General features: G+C 57.4%; 1 protein-coding gene across 8 annotated transcripts in view; it reads left to right on the top strand.

Annotated features, from left to right (window-relative positions):
• Positions 1-13,562, top strand: part of C6H7orf50 (chromosome 6 C7orf50 homolog) — a 142,242-nt gene that overhangs the window by 24,626 nt on the left and 104,054 nt on the right. The window contains exon 3 of one of the 8 annotated variants that reach the window (XM_057302817.2): positions 1,803-3,054. The exons of the other annotated variants lie outside the window; for them this stretch is intronic. Coding sequence (XP_057158800.1) covers positions 1,803-1,856 — 54 coding nt within the window. The 3' untranslated portion in view covers positions 1,857-3,054. Of the gene's footprint in view, positions 1-1,802; positions 3,055-13,562 lie in introns of those variants that run through there. 8 annotated transcript variants of the gene reach the window in all.

The following is a 13,562-nucleotide window of genomic DNA, read 5'->3' as shown; positions in this document are numbered from 1 at the left end:
ACCAAAGCTGATTTACCCACAGAGGCTGCCGGGGGCTGAAGTTTCATTCTCCGAGACTAAACATCGAGTCCACCCAAGGCAGAAACAGCACTTCTCCAGGCTCACCACAATTCACGCTGGTGACAGGGGCGCATTTACCTCTTTAACCTGCAGCTTAGGACCTGCGTCTGAGGTCACTCCCCAGCTGCGGGCGGCCTCTGCCCTGACAGATCGTGGCATTTAGGCAGCAGGTCTTTCTGCCTCCAGCTCTGCGTCTCCTACCACGTGGAAGAGGCCCAGTGGTTGCACTTTGAGTAAGGAACAGCCCGGCCCTTGTCTGGGCCAGTGGCCTCACGGTCTGGCCTGCACCCCTTGGGAGGTTGGCAGGACTCTGGGTTTATTGTGGGAAATGATCAGGGCCGTGTCCTTGCTACAGTGGGAAAGCTTGCCATGGGCACCGCTGCACTGCGGGTTAATTAGGAGAAGAATAGGGCATCAGTGAGCAACAAGAGGACATTTAACTTGAAATATAAAATTAGTATCTACGTTGACGGGAAGTTGAGCCCCTGAGAGGTTTGTACTGCTTCCTGAGCTTGGGCCTCTCCATTCGCTCCCTGGAGACAAGTTTGAGAAGAGCCCTGGAGCAGAGCATGGCCTCCCGCCATCCAGGCTGAGTCCTGGAGCCCCTTTGCCCCTCGAAGCCTGCCATGGCTCAGAGTTTCTGCACCGCTCCTTGCCTGGCAGTCAGAGCTGCCACCCGCGGGTAGGAATTACAGGCAGAGATGGTGGCTTGGGATGAGGCGCGCTGTCGGAAAATCAGTGCTGTCTAAGAGGAGGTAATGAGTCTGTCCTGGGAAATGCTCGGGCTGGGACGAGGTGGGTGTTGTAAGGGCCGCCCGGGAAGGAGTCCTGTGGAGCGTGAGATGTGAAGTAGATGAGCTCCGAGTCCCTGCCCAGCGCTGCCATCTGATTCCAGCTGTTCTGCATCCTGTGGGGCGTGGTGACCCATCAGCACCTCGTGATGCTTACGGAATCTTCTCAGTGTGGACGGTCGAAGCGAGTCCGTGCCCCTGCCATGTGGGTCGCACACCTGCTCCCAACAGGAAGAGCACCAACCTGCAGAGAACAGGAGCAGCTGCTGCTGCCCGGGCGGCGCCTTCCGGGAGCGGATACTCCTGGCTTTCAGGGCATTGGTTGCTGGGGGACAGCGTGAAAACACAGTACTCAGCAAGCCAGTGCCATCGGGGCGCTCAGTCGCACTTTCTCTTAAAGCAAGTTTATGTTTAAAATAACGGTAGATTCATAGTAAATTAAAAAAAAAAAAGCATGAGGGGCCTGTGTGGCCTGGCTTCCCCAGGACATCGACGTGGATGCCTCGCACAGAGCTCGTCCAGAGTCCACGGTTGTACGTGCGGGTGTGTGTGCACCCTGCAGTTTTTCCACGTGCGTAGCTTTCTGTACCCACCACTGCGGCGGTCAGGATACAGGAGGATCCTGCGCTGCACGGCTCCTGGTGCTGCTGCTTTATAGACCCTTATTCATCCACGGTGCAAAGAACATCTGGATCTCTGGGCTTTGGCTTTTGTGAATAAAGCTCTGTAAATATGCCTGAGCATACGTTTCCATCGCTCTGGGGTAAGTGCCCAGGACATGGCTGCCGGGTTGCACGGTGCATGCATGTTTAGATGTTTACGAAGCCGCTGCGCTTCTCCAGAGTGGCCGTGCCGTTTTGTGTTCGCACCGCAAGCACAGCTGAGGCCGGACCCCGCACCCTCACTGGCACATGGTGTGATCGCTTTTTCTTTTTCTTTTTTTTTTTTTAGCCATTTGGATCACAGCGCTCCCGTTTCGAAGAGGACAGCCGATTAATGTCCTAGGAATTAGGAGAAGCAGAATTAAAGCTCGTTTGCTTTTCCAAGGCTCGTGATATGTGCTATTGGCCCAATCGTTGCTGGAAGCTGCCAGGTTCCGTGGGACTTTCCTGGCTTCATGTGGGGCCATCCACGCTGTTCCTGTCCGAGGAGGCTCGTTCACCCTGTCTGTGTGGGGCACTTCTGTGGTCTCTTTCTCCAGGAGCCTTTTGGGGGTAGCCGTCCCAGCCACCTTGCCAGGCGTCTCTCAGAGTGAGCAGGTGGAGGCCGGGCCGCAGGGCAGGTGAGCTGTTAGCTGGCACTGGGCTCCCGGCCGGCCTCTCTCATCTCTAAGCTGGGCTTTCTTAGCCTGCTGGTCAGATCCAAAGAACTGCTGAGAAACTGGAGGCTCGCCGGCCTTCCTCACTGCCATGGAGATCTGACCATCCTCATTCTGGGCCAAAGAAAACAGGATCCACTTCCCCATATTCCAGAAAGCCCACTGTTTCCATGTCAGTGGAATTTCCATCTAATGCTGTCATTGCTGCTGTGATCAGCCCAGATGTTTGCCAGCGCTGCTTCTTTGTGGTCAACAGAAAAGAACTCAGCAAAATGTAATTTTAAAAAAGTAATGTGTATTATTTTTCCTGAGTTATACATGATTAATGTAAAAGAAATCAGAGAATACAGAGAAATTTATGGAAGAAACCAGAAAGACTGATTCTGCCACCGTGAAATGACGCTGTGGTTAACGTCTGTAGCAGCCGCGTGTGCTGAGGATTTCTGCAGTGGGCATGTTTGCTTTTCCATCCACAGCGAGTCCTCACTCAGTGTCACCCGCCCCGAGGCCCTTGGAAACTGCAACTTTTTTTTTTTTGAGAGGGTCTCCCTCTGTCACCCAGGCTGAAGTGCAATGGCGTGATCCTGGCTCACTGTAGCCTCAACCTCCCTGGCTCAAGTGATCCTCCCACCTCAGCCTCCCAAGTAGCTGGGACCACAGGTTTATGTATCACCATGCCCAGCTAAATTTTATATTTTTTGTAGGGACAGAGTCTCCCTACGTTGCCTAGGCTGGTCTTGAAATCGCAGGCTCAAGCGATCCTCTCGCCTTGGCCTCCCAGAGTGCTGGGATTTCAGGGATGAGCCACCGCACCTGGCCAGAAACCGTGACTTTAAGCAAAACGACAAGCAGCAGGCCCTTGAATAAAGACTGTTTTGTTCAACACCTTTGTGTTAGGCCATGGATGAGAATAGTAGTTGCTTTCATTTTATGTCTTTCCCTTAAAGTTGCACTTTGAGAAAACCTGTGCCATCAAGATGGTTATATGAGGCCTGGGCCGCAGCAGAACACCTGCTACCCTGTGTCCTCCCTGTGTGTTGTGATCCAGTGTGACAGGAAGCAGTGATAGCTGGTGATTGCTTTATTTTATTTATTTATTTTAAATAGCAAAACATTTTAATCAGTTAATTCTAAAAATAACAGACACATGTTATATCTGGTGCCACCTCCTCAAAAGTTTACTGCAGATTAGACAGGCAGACTGCAAAGCACCAAGCCAGACATTAAATGTTTTTTGTTGTTTTTTTTTTTTGCTTTTTTCTTTTGAGACGGAGTCTCGCTCTGTCGCCCAGGCTGGAGTGCACTGGTGCGACCCCGCCTCACTGCAACCGCCACCTCCCAGGTTTAAGCAGTTCTCTGCCTCGGCCTCTGGAGTAGCTGGGACTATAGGCGTGTGCCACCACACACGGCGTGATTGCTCTAATTTCAGCTTCTTAGATTACGGTTGATGGTCATTTTCCATGTACATATTGGTCATTTGGTTTTTTTTTTTGTGAATTGCCTGTGTGTGGTTTTTTTTTTTTTAACCACTTCTATTGTAATTTATCTTTTCTGTACTGATTTGCAAACACACTTCTTAAACTAACAGCCTTTATCTTTCCTTCATGTTTCAAATATTTTTCCAGTTGGGCTGTTTGTGTTTATGGCTTTTGCCCTACACAGACAGCGGCCTCCCACGCCCCACAGCGCTGTGGCCGCACAGGCCCCGCGAGGCCCGTGTCCCGGTCTGCTCCCTCGGGATGCGGCCCCATGGTGGATCTCCCCAAACCCCCGACACCCGCTCCCGCTCTGCCCCACGGGAGCCATGGGAAGACGTGGCGGGAGGCGCGGGAAGAGCGCTCAGGCTGCCCAGGCGGCCGTGCCTTCGCACTGAGGGGCCCTTCCCAGCCTCCGTTAGATTTGGAGACCTTGGCCCGGGAGGTGCCGGCGCGGGGAGAGGGGTGAAGGGTCTTTGGTGGCTGGCTTTTCCTCTCGGCGCCGCACCATGAAGATGGAAGCCCTGCTCGGCATCCTTGTCGTCGGAGGACGTGCCTCCCTGATTTTCACAGCGGATTGTTTAGCTTCGCTTTTGTGGTGGTGTGTGCGCTTTCCTTCTGGCATCTCGAGGTATTCTGGCGGGAAGCTAGGAGCGGCTGCGTGGGGATTTTGCTACCACATGCGCTGGTGCCGCCAGAGCTCTTCCACAGACTGAGCCCTGCCTCGGCTGGCGCGAGCTCCTCCGTCTCCTGTGGGCACCCGCTCGCCTCTGCGCTGGGGGCAGATTTGCGTAGCCTCCGTGTCTGGGCGTGGAGGGCCCGGGAGAAGGTGCCGGCATTGGTGTCCTCCCCACGCTGCCCTCCGGCTCATTACTGTAGCCCTGGCCGCAGCCCACGGCCCGGCGAGGCGGCGCTCGCACTGGCATTTGTGGAGAGAGCGGAGGTAGTTAGAGTCTGCCCGTGAGGAGGTGAGGATGGAGGTGGTTGCCTGGTAGACAGAGAGATGTCTTTGCTGGCATCTGGACCGAAAGTCACCCGTGGCGCCGAGACGCAGAGGCACGTGGGAATCGGGAAGCTGTGCTGCCCCAGGGCCCGGCGGGCGGGAAGGGCTCCGCCGCCCACGGAGGGGTGAGTGGGGAGGGCCTGGCGGGGGAGGGGAAGGGCCCTGCTGGCCATGGAGGGGTGAGTGGGGAGGGCCCGGCGGGCGGGAAGGGCTCCGCCGCCCACGGAGGGGTGAGTGGGGAGGGCCTGGCGGGGGAGGGGAAGGGCCCTGCTGGCCATGGAGGGGTGAGTGGGGAGGGCCCGGCGGGCGGGAAGGGCTCCGCCGCCCACGGAGGGGTGAGTGGGCAGGGCCTGGCGGGGGAGGGGAAGGGCCCTGCTGGCCATGGAGGGGTGAGTGGGGAGGGCCCGGCGGGCGGGAAGGGCTCCGCTGCCCACGGAGGGGTGAGTGGGCAGGGCCTGGCGGGGGAGGGGAAGGGCCCTGCTGGCCATGGAGGGGTGAGTGGGGAGGGCCTGGCGGGCGGGAAGGGCTCCGTCGCCCACGGAGAGGTGAGTGGGGAGGGCACGTCCACCTGTTCCGTGTTCGCACCTGCAGACTAAACTCACCGCACCCCAGGGTGTGGAGTGACTGCGTGCTGAGCTGCAAGTGAAATGGAGTGTTACACTGTAGCCTTTACAAAAATGAGCAGTGAACGTGTTTTTTATATGCTTTTAGAAACCATGCAGGAATGGGGGGCCTCAGGGGCCACGCGTGTCGGCTGGATTCCCAAGGTGATCTTCAGGCTGGTGGTTTTCAGCCTGTTGGGATTAGGACCACTTGAAGAGTCTTAATTCTTTTATTGGATTAAGGTATTTTTAAATTGTTTAAAACAAATACATGCTTGTCATGAAAGTTTAGGCAATGCAGATATATGGAACTTCTGTCAATATGGTGGATTGGTCAACATGGGAAATCGTCCCTTCTGCCTCACACACATAAAAATACTGGAAGAGGCTGGGCGTGGTGGCTCCGAGCACTTTGGGAGGCTGTGGCGGGTGGATCACCTGAGGTCAAGAATTTGAGACCAATCTGGCCAACATGGTGAAACCCTGTCTCTACAAAAAATAGAAAAATGAGCTGGGTGTGATGGTGGGGCGCCTGTGATCCCAGCTACTTGGGAGGCTGAGGCAGGAGAATCGCTTGAACCTGGGAAGCAGAATTGCAGTGAGCCGAGTTTGCACCACTGCACTCCAGCCTGGGCGACAGAGCGAGACTCCGTCTCAAAAAAAAAAAAAAAAGCCTGGGAGAAATATCACAGCCGAATTTTCTAGCATAGTTAATTCAAAAGCAGGTGGTAAAGAAGAGACCCAGCAGCCGCTCCAGTGAGGGGGGTGCACACTGGATGGCCCCCATCGGCATCAAAGCGGGTGCACACGGTAGGGGCATGTGTGTCAGCAGTGACACGGCAACCCGGGTGATCTCAGACACTCAGGCAGCAGAGAGTGGAACTCAACTGCCCTCCTAGCCGAGAGCCATTTGTCCTTAAAATGGGAGGTACAAAATCCTTTTAGCTGGCTGAGACACATGGCAGGGAAGCTGGGGTGGATAGAAAGCCATCCGCACAGAATCAGAACCCCAGGCAGATTTGCACTGCCCCTGCCTCATGGGAACCCCCAGTTGACAAGTCAGCACACCCGTGCGTTTGGGCCGTGAGATTCGTGGAGTCCGCAGCAGATAGGTGCAAAGCTGCCCACAGGGCCTGCCAAGGAGAGCAGCCCCCCTCTGCTTCCCCCGGATCGCGGGACACAGCCCCCCTCTGCTTCCCCCCGGGGCGCGGGACACAGCCCCCACCGCTTCCCCCCGGGGCGTGGGACACAGCCCCCCTCTGCTTCCCCCCAAGGCGCGGGACACAGCCCCCCTCTGCTTCCCCCCGGGGCGCGGGACACAGCCCCCCTCTGCTTTCTCCCGGGGTGCAGGACTCCAGTGTGGGACACAGCCCTCCTCTGCTTCCTCCAGGGGTGCGGGAACAGCCTCCCTCTGCTTCCTCCCGGGGTGCGGGACACAGCCTCCCTCTGCTTCCTCCAGGGGTGCAGGACTCCAGTGTGGGACACAGCCCTCCTCTGCTTCCTCCAGGGCTGTGGGACACAGCCCGCTGCTTCCTCCCGGGGTGCAGGACACAGCCCCCGTCTGCTTCCCCCCGGGGCGCGGGACACAGCCCCCCTCTGCTTCCTCCCGGGGTGCAGGACTCCAGTGTGGGACACAGCCCTCCTCTGCTTCCTCCAGGGGTGCGGGACACAGCCCCCCTCTGCTTCCTCCCGGGGTGCGGGACACAGCCCCCCTCTGCTTCCTCCCGGGGTGCGGGACACAGCCTCCCTCTGCTTCCTCCAGGGGTGCAGGACTCCAGTGTGGGACACAGCCCTCCTCTGCTTCCTCCAGGGGTGCGGGACACAGCCCTCTGCTTCCTCCCGGTGCGCGGGACACAGCCCTCCTCTGCTTCCTCCCGGGGTGCGGGACACAGCCCTCCTCTGCTTCCTCCCGGGGTGCGGGACACAGCCCCCCTCTGCTTCCCCCCGGGGCGCGGGACACAGCCCTCCTCTGCTTCCTCCTGGGGTGCGGGACACAGCCCTCCTCTGCTTCCTCCCGGGGTGCGGGACACAGCCTCCCTCTGCTTCCTCCAGGGGTGCAGGACTCCAGTGTGGGACACAGCCCTCCTCTGCTTCCTCCAGGGGTGTGGGACACAGCCCTCTGCTTCCTCCCGGGGTGCGGGACACAGCCCTCCTCTGCTTCCTCCCGGGGTGCGGGACTCCAGTGTGGGACACAGCCCTCCTCTGCTTCCTCCAGGGGTGTGGGATACAGCCCTCTGCTTCCTCCCGGGGTGCGGGACACAGCCCTCCTCTGCTTCCTCCAGGGGTGCGGGACACAGCCCTCCTCGGATGCTTCCTCCCGGGGTGCAGGACTCCAGTGTGGGACACAGCCCTCCTCTGCTTCCTCCAGGGGTGCGGGACACAGCCCCCCTCTGCTTCCTCTCGGGGTGCGGGACTCCAGTGTGGGACACAGCCCTCCTCTGCTTCCTCCAGGGGTGTGGGACACAGCCCTCCTCTGCTTCCTCCCGGGGTGCGGGACTCCAATGTGGGACACAGCACTCCTCTGCTTCCTCCAGGGGTGCGGGACACAGCCCTCTGCTTCCTCCCGGGGTGCGGGACACAGCCCTCCTCTGCTTCCTCCAGGGGTGCGGGACACAGCCCTCCTCGGATGCTTCCTCCCGGGGTGCAGGACTCCAGTGTGGGACACAGCCCTCCTCTGCTTCCTCCAGGGGTGCGGGACACAGCCCCCCTCTGCTTCCTCCCGGGGTGCGGGACTCCAGTGTGGGACACAGCCCTCCTCTGCTTCCTCCAGGGGTGCGGGACACAGCCCTCCTCTGCTTCCTCCAGGGGTGCGGGACACAGCCCTACTCTGCTTCCTCCCGGGGTGCGGGACAGAGCCCTCCTCTGCTTCCTCCAGTGGTGCGGGACTCCAGTGTGGGACACAGCCCTCCTCTGCTTCCTTCAGGGGTGCGGGACACAGCCCTCCTCTGCTTCCTCCCGGGGCGCGGGACACAGCCCTCCTCTGCTTCCTCCCGGGGTGCGGGACTCCAGTGTGGGACACAGCCCTCCTCTGCTTCCTCCAGGGGTGCGGGACACAGCCCTCCTCTGCTTCCTCCCGGGGTGCGGGACACAGCCCTCCTCTGCTTCCTCCAGGGGTGCGGGACACAGCCCTCCTCTGCTTCCTCCCGGGGCGCGGGACACAGCCCTCCTCTGCTTCCTCCCGGGGTGCGGGACTCCAGTGTGGGACACAGCCCTCCTCTGCTTCCTCCAGGGGTGCGGGACACAGCCCTCCTCTGCTTCCTCCCGGGATGCGGGACAGAGCCCTCCTCTGCTTCCTCCAGGGGTGCGGGACTCCAGTGTGGGACACAGCCCTCCTCTGCTTCCTCCCGGGGTGCGGGACACAGCCCTCCCCTGCTTCCTCCCGGGGTGCGGGACTCCAGTGTGGGACACAGCCCTCCTCTGCTTCCTCCAGGGGTGCGGGACACAGCCCTCCTCTGCTTCCTCCCGGGGTGCGGGACACAGCCCTCCCCTGCTTCCTCCCGGGGTGCGGGACTCCAGTGTGGGACACAGCCCTCCTCTGCTTCCTCCAGGGGTGCGGGACACAGCCCTCCTCTGCTTCCTCCCGGGGCGTGGGGCTCCAGTGCAGGAAGGTCTTCCCTGCAGGCCACTGGTGGGATTCAGGGAAGAACTTGCAGACTGTACATCACGGTGGTACAGTTGTGGGGAGAGAACCCCTAGTGTTCATAAGATTGTCAAAAAGAGTTCAGAGCCCTGTCCAGTAGTTCTGTCTTGTTGACTGAGCTTTTGGCATGTGCTTTGCAGCTTGTGGGCAGCATGGTGTTGGAAGTCACAGCGAATTCTCTTATTGGGAGACAGAACCTTCATCTCATGGTCTTATTCTCTGTAGAGTGGGAAGAAGCTACCAGCTTCCCTGGGTTAAGAAGCAGGAGGCAGAGTCATGTCTGTTGGTGGTTCCGCAGTCACTGGCTTCTGTGTAGTGGGTTCTTGGTAAATGGCAGTTTTCTCTCTTTTTTGCAGATGGGACCGTATTTGTTGACCCGTGCATAGCTGGGTGTCTGTGAGCGCATCATGGGCTCTCTCCCATTCCTAGGCGGGCTGTGGAGTGCCCACTGAGCTTGGGGATAGTGGGTTGCAGACGGGGCTAAGCGGCAGTTTTTCCGGGTGGGTGTTGGCCTTGCTCACAGTGCACATGGACACATGGCTTCCTTTGTGGCTCTTTCTTTTCCCCGCTTCTCTTCATGGTCCTGCAGTACAGAGCATTTGAGCTTCCTTCCTTCCTGGAGTCAAGTCTGCGTTCCTTCCAGGCAGAGCTGATGCTGCGCGGGCAGGCAAGGAGGCTGGTGCTGGCAGGGCTGCGCTTCCCCGTGGCCTGGTGCAGTCCCAGCAGGACCTGCTGTTGGGGGCTCCTGGCCGTGGTCACGGTGGGCAGGGAGCCACATCCCTCTGTCCGGCCTGGCTGTGCACCACGGTTTGGCTTCCTCTTTGTGTGTTCACCTGGCCCAGCTGCCCTTCGCCACTGCAGAAACAGCACGGAGGGAAGGGGGCGGCAGATTCAGACTTGAGGTCAGTTGGTCTTTTGGGAGCTGGGAGCACAGCCAGGGATTCCCTCCGGCAGCACCGGCATCTTCTCTGGTTTCTTTTCTGGCCGCACCCCACACCCAGTAAGCCCTGTCTTGTCTACCTTTGAAATACACCCTGAGTGGGGCCCTTCTGCCTGCCCCAGGCCCGTCACCCTCACCAGGCTGCACCTGTTCTCCCGCCTGCCTTCCTGTTTGCTCATGTGGGCCGGGCTCCTCCTGACATGTCAATCCGTCTGTGCTGCCAGCAGACTCTGTGGAAGCTCTCAGCCCCTCCAGCCTGAGTCTGGCCCCTGCCTGCCCCTCTCCACATTGATCCCCTCCTGCATCCTCTCCCTGCCACGCTGTCCTGGCCTCTCTTGGCTCTGTCCTCTCCCCGACACGGCACCCAGAAGACAGGGGCCCTCAGAAGCGCTGGACGGACGTGTCTCTGGGGTTTCGCTCTGGCTGGGTCTGGATGGCCGTCTGATGCCCAGACACACACACCCTTGAGTCTGTGCAGGGACCAGGTGGCTGTCTCTGTTGGGCAAGTTGGTGGTGGCATCCGCATGTGGAGAGTCCGCATGGCTGGCAGAGCCCGACAGCTGAGTGCTCGGCCGGGCAGTGCGCGGGACTCGAGGATGGGAGCGGTGAGCAGCGGGTAGAAGCTACTTCTGCAGCATCTGCATGGTGCATGCCTTGGAAACGCTCTGCATTTCCCGTTCGTTTCCTAAATAAACAGCATGGAAATCATACAAGGAAAAGTTGAGCAAGGAAAGCAACTCCCTCTGCCCCTTCACCTCTCTCCTCTCCCTTCCGTGTGCTCCTCTCTGTTCCTGTGATATGGACGCGTCTTTCTGACACGGCCGAACTCTCAGCGTAGATTTGATTTATACATGGTCTTTTAATATCATTCTTAATTTAATTTTAAAAACAAAGCCTTTTCCTCCTCTTTTTAAAAGTAAAACACACCCATTATGAAAAATACAGAAAACATGAAAACATTTAGAAAGAGAAATGTTAGCCAAGCGTGGCGTGCGCCTGTAATCTCAGCTACTCAGGAGGCTGAGGCAGGAGAATCGCCTGAACCCGGGAGGTGGAGGTTGCAGTGAGCCGAGATCACACCGCTGCCTTCCAGCCTGGGCGACAGAGTGAGACTTCGTCTTAAAATATGAATAAAATAAAGAGAAATATTTGGTACATTTTCACATGCTTGTAATTTTTTTTTCTAAGTATTTTTAAAAGCATGGCTGGCCTCCTGGTTTTGCACATAGTGTCACCACAGTAATCTGTGGAGTGAGTAACGATCAGCATCTCGCAGTTCATTGATTCCTTTGCTGCTTTTGAGACTGAACCACAGGCCACCCCATGAGGCAGCCCCTGTTGTTCTCAAGCACCTGCTCTTAGAGGCTGGGGCGTCACCCTCGGGCTCCAGAAGCCTGTTCCACAGCCGGCCGGCGGCAGAACCAGGCCAGCACCCTGGGTCTCCTGACTGAAGCTGTTTCTGGGGCTGTTGTCTTCTTGGCGTTCGAAGGGCATGTCAGTTGGTCACCATATTGAAATTGCTGGTCACGGTATACGTTTGGTATTTTAAGCTGAAGTGAGATTTTATTCCAGAGGTGCCCAGAGCCTGTGGCTTGTCCATGCTCCTGCCCTGGCCCTTTTACCCAGGATTGTAACACCTCTTCCTTCATGACAACTATTTTTCTTTTATAAAATTGCGATACATAGTAAGAAAATAGAGAGTGCAGAAGAGTAGGCTTCCTGTCTGTCCCTCTCTTCTACTGCGATTATCTCCACTTCCTGACTGTTCAAAGGAAGCCTCTGAACTTATTGTTCTCAGTTAAGTGAACTAACATCACATTTATTCAAGGAAGCTTATTTCATTATAACATTCACTCATGTTTATAAAGAATATTAGTCACTGGCTAAGCGGATAGTGTGCTCCAGAAAGTTCTTCAGTTTTGGGTCTAAAGTACCAGAATGGACAGATGAGGCTGCATATTTGTACGGTCTTTTCAAAATTATTTTTGTAGTGGTATGAGCAGATTTCCCAGGACGGAGCATTCACAGCTGGGAAAACAGTTGCTGCTTTGAAGATGGTTTTCCCAGGCACCCGGCTCACGTCTCCTGCTGTCAGGCGCATAAACAGTGTCTAGTTTAAACTTGCTGCGCTCCTGGTAATTCTGAGTGGCACGGGGTGGCCTTTCCACATAAGCTGCATGGGCCCCTCGGGAACACAGTTGCGCTGACCTGGAGGAAAGCTCTGCTGTGATTTGCCCAGAGCTGCAGTACTGACATGCGGGCGTCAGGGTGTGCAGCACCTTGGAGCCACCGGCCTCTCAGGTGTCTGAGCTTTCATTTGCTGCTCATAGATGACGTGAATGCATTAGAGATGGGTCTCACTGTTTCCCAGGCTGGAGTGCAGTCACTATTCACAGGCATGATCATAGCTCACCGCAGCCTCGAACTCCTGGGCCCAGCAACCCTCCAGCCTCAGCCTCCCGGGCCACTGCATGCATGGCGGATGATGCTTTTAAAGGCTGGTAAATAAATCCAGTGTTGAGGCCCTTGCCTCGGTGCTGACAGTGGGGCTTGGCCTTCTCCAGGGCCTTTGTGGCCTGACAGAGCCCTGCCCACAGTTCAGGACTCAGCATAGCTGCCACCTCAACCCAGGTACTTTGGTCCCGCCTGGCAGTGTGAGATGGTAACCAGATGGGGCGAAACCTGTGGGTGCCACGGCAGAGCCTGGTGGGTGCCAGCACGGGGCTGGTGCTTAGGTGGCACCGAGATCCCAAAGCACAGAGCTTGGAGTTTGGTGGGAACTTACTCCCTGGGCAGGGGCCAGCGCTGCTGTGGGCCGTTCAGGCCAGGGTTCCTTCCATCCTTCCAGTTCTCCCCTGCCCCACCGGGTGCTCTCCACACTGCCTGGTCCTTGGGAGCCCACCCCCAAGCTAGTTCCGGGTTGGGCACCCTCTGCACACCTGTGTCTCACCGTGAAGTGGGGACAACCGCAGACCTGTCTCGGGCTGGGGAGATGCCGTGAGAGTACACGGGAGACGGAGCACAGCCCTCTCCTGTGCAGGGTGGGGACGTCGCTGTTGGTTTTGTTTAAACTCGATCATAATGAAAGCGTGGTCTGAATTTCTGAAGTTGGGTTTACATTTGATCATAATGAAAGCGTGGTCTGAATTTCTGAAGTTGGGTTTACATTTGATCATAATGAAAGCGTGGTCTGAATTTCTGAAGTCAGGCTTTGTAGCAGGAAGTCTGGCTTTGTCAACAGTTTCATCAGCCAATGTCTCCTGATACAGTTGAACTTGGGGAATGGAAATACAAATAAGGGCTAATTCGTGTGGTGACAGGCTCCTCAGCTGCAGATATACCGCCAAGAGGACTGCGTGTTTTGTGGGGTGTAAGGTCATTCTAACGACTGTTGTGTGCATAGCGCCTGATAGCTGGGGTTTTCCTTAAAGAAGCCGAATGACTGTGCCTCCCTGCGCGAGGGTTTTTCTTCAGTAGCCACTTCCACTTCGACGCTTTCACCCGACAATCTCAGCCCAGGGGATGAAGCTTTCGTCCTTGCCCAGCATGCACACTTGTCTTTTACCACAGGGTCGGGCGTGGGAGGAGGTTTAGTTTGGATAGCCACGTAAACGCCTTTCCCTGTGGCCTGTGATGTTCCACACCGTTTATGTGTGAACTGGCCACACCCGTGCCTCCCGGACGGGGCTGCCAGGGAGGAGGGCCCGGGAGACCCCGTCCAGACCCCGGCCCG

This window comes from Pan paniscus, chromosome 6, assembly GCF_029289425.2.
Source record: "Pan paniscus chromosome 6, NHGRI_mPanPan1-v2.0_pri, whole genome shotgun sequence".
NCBI lineage: Eukaryota > Metazoa > Chordata > Mammalia > Primates > Hominidae > Pan > Pan paniscus.
The sequence above is the reverse complement of the archived record's forward strand: the minus strand, read 5'-3'. Positions and strand labels throughout refer to the sequence as shown.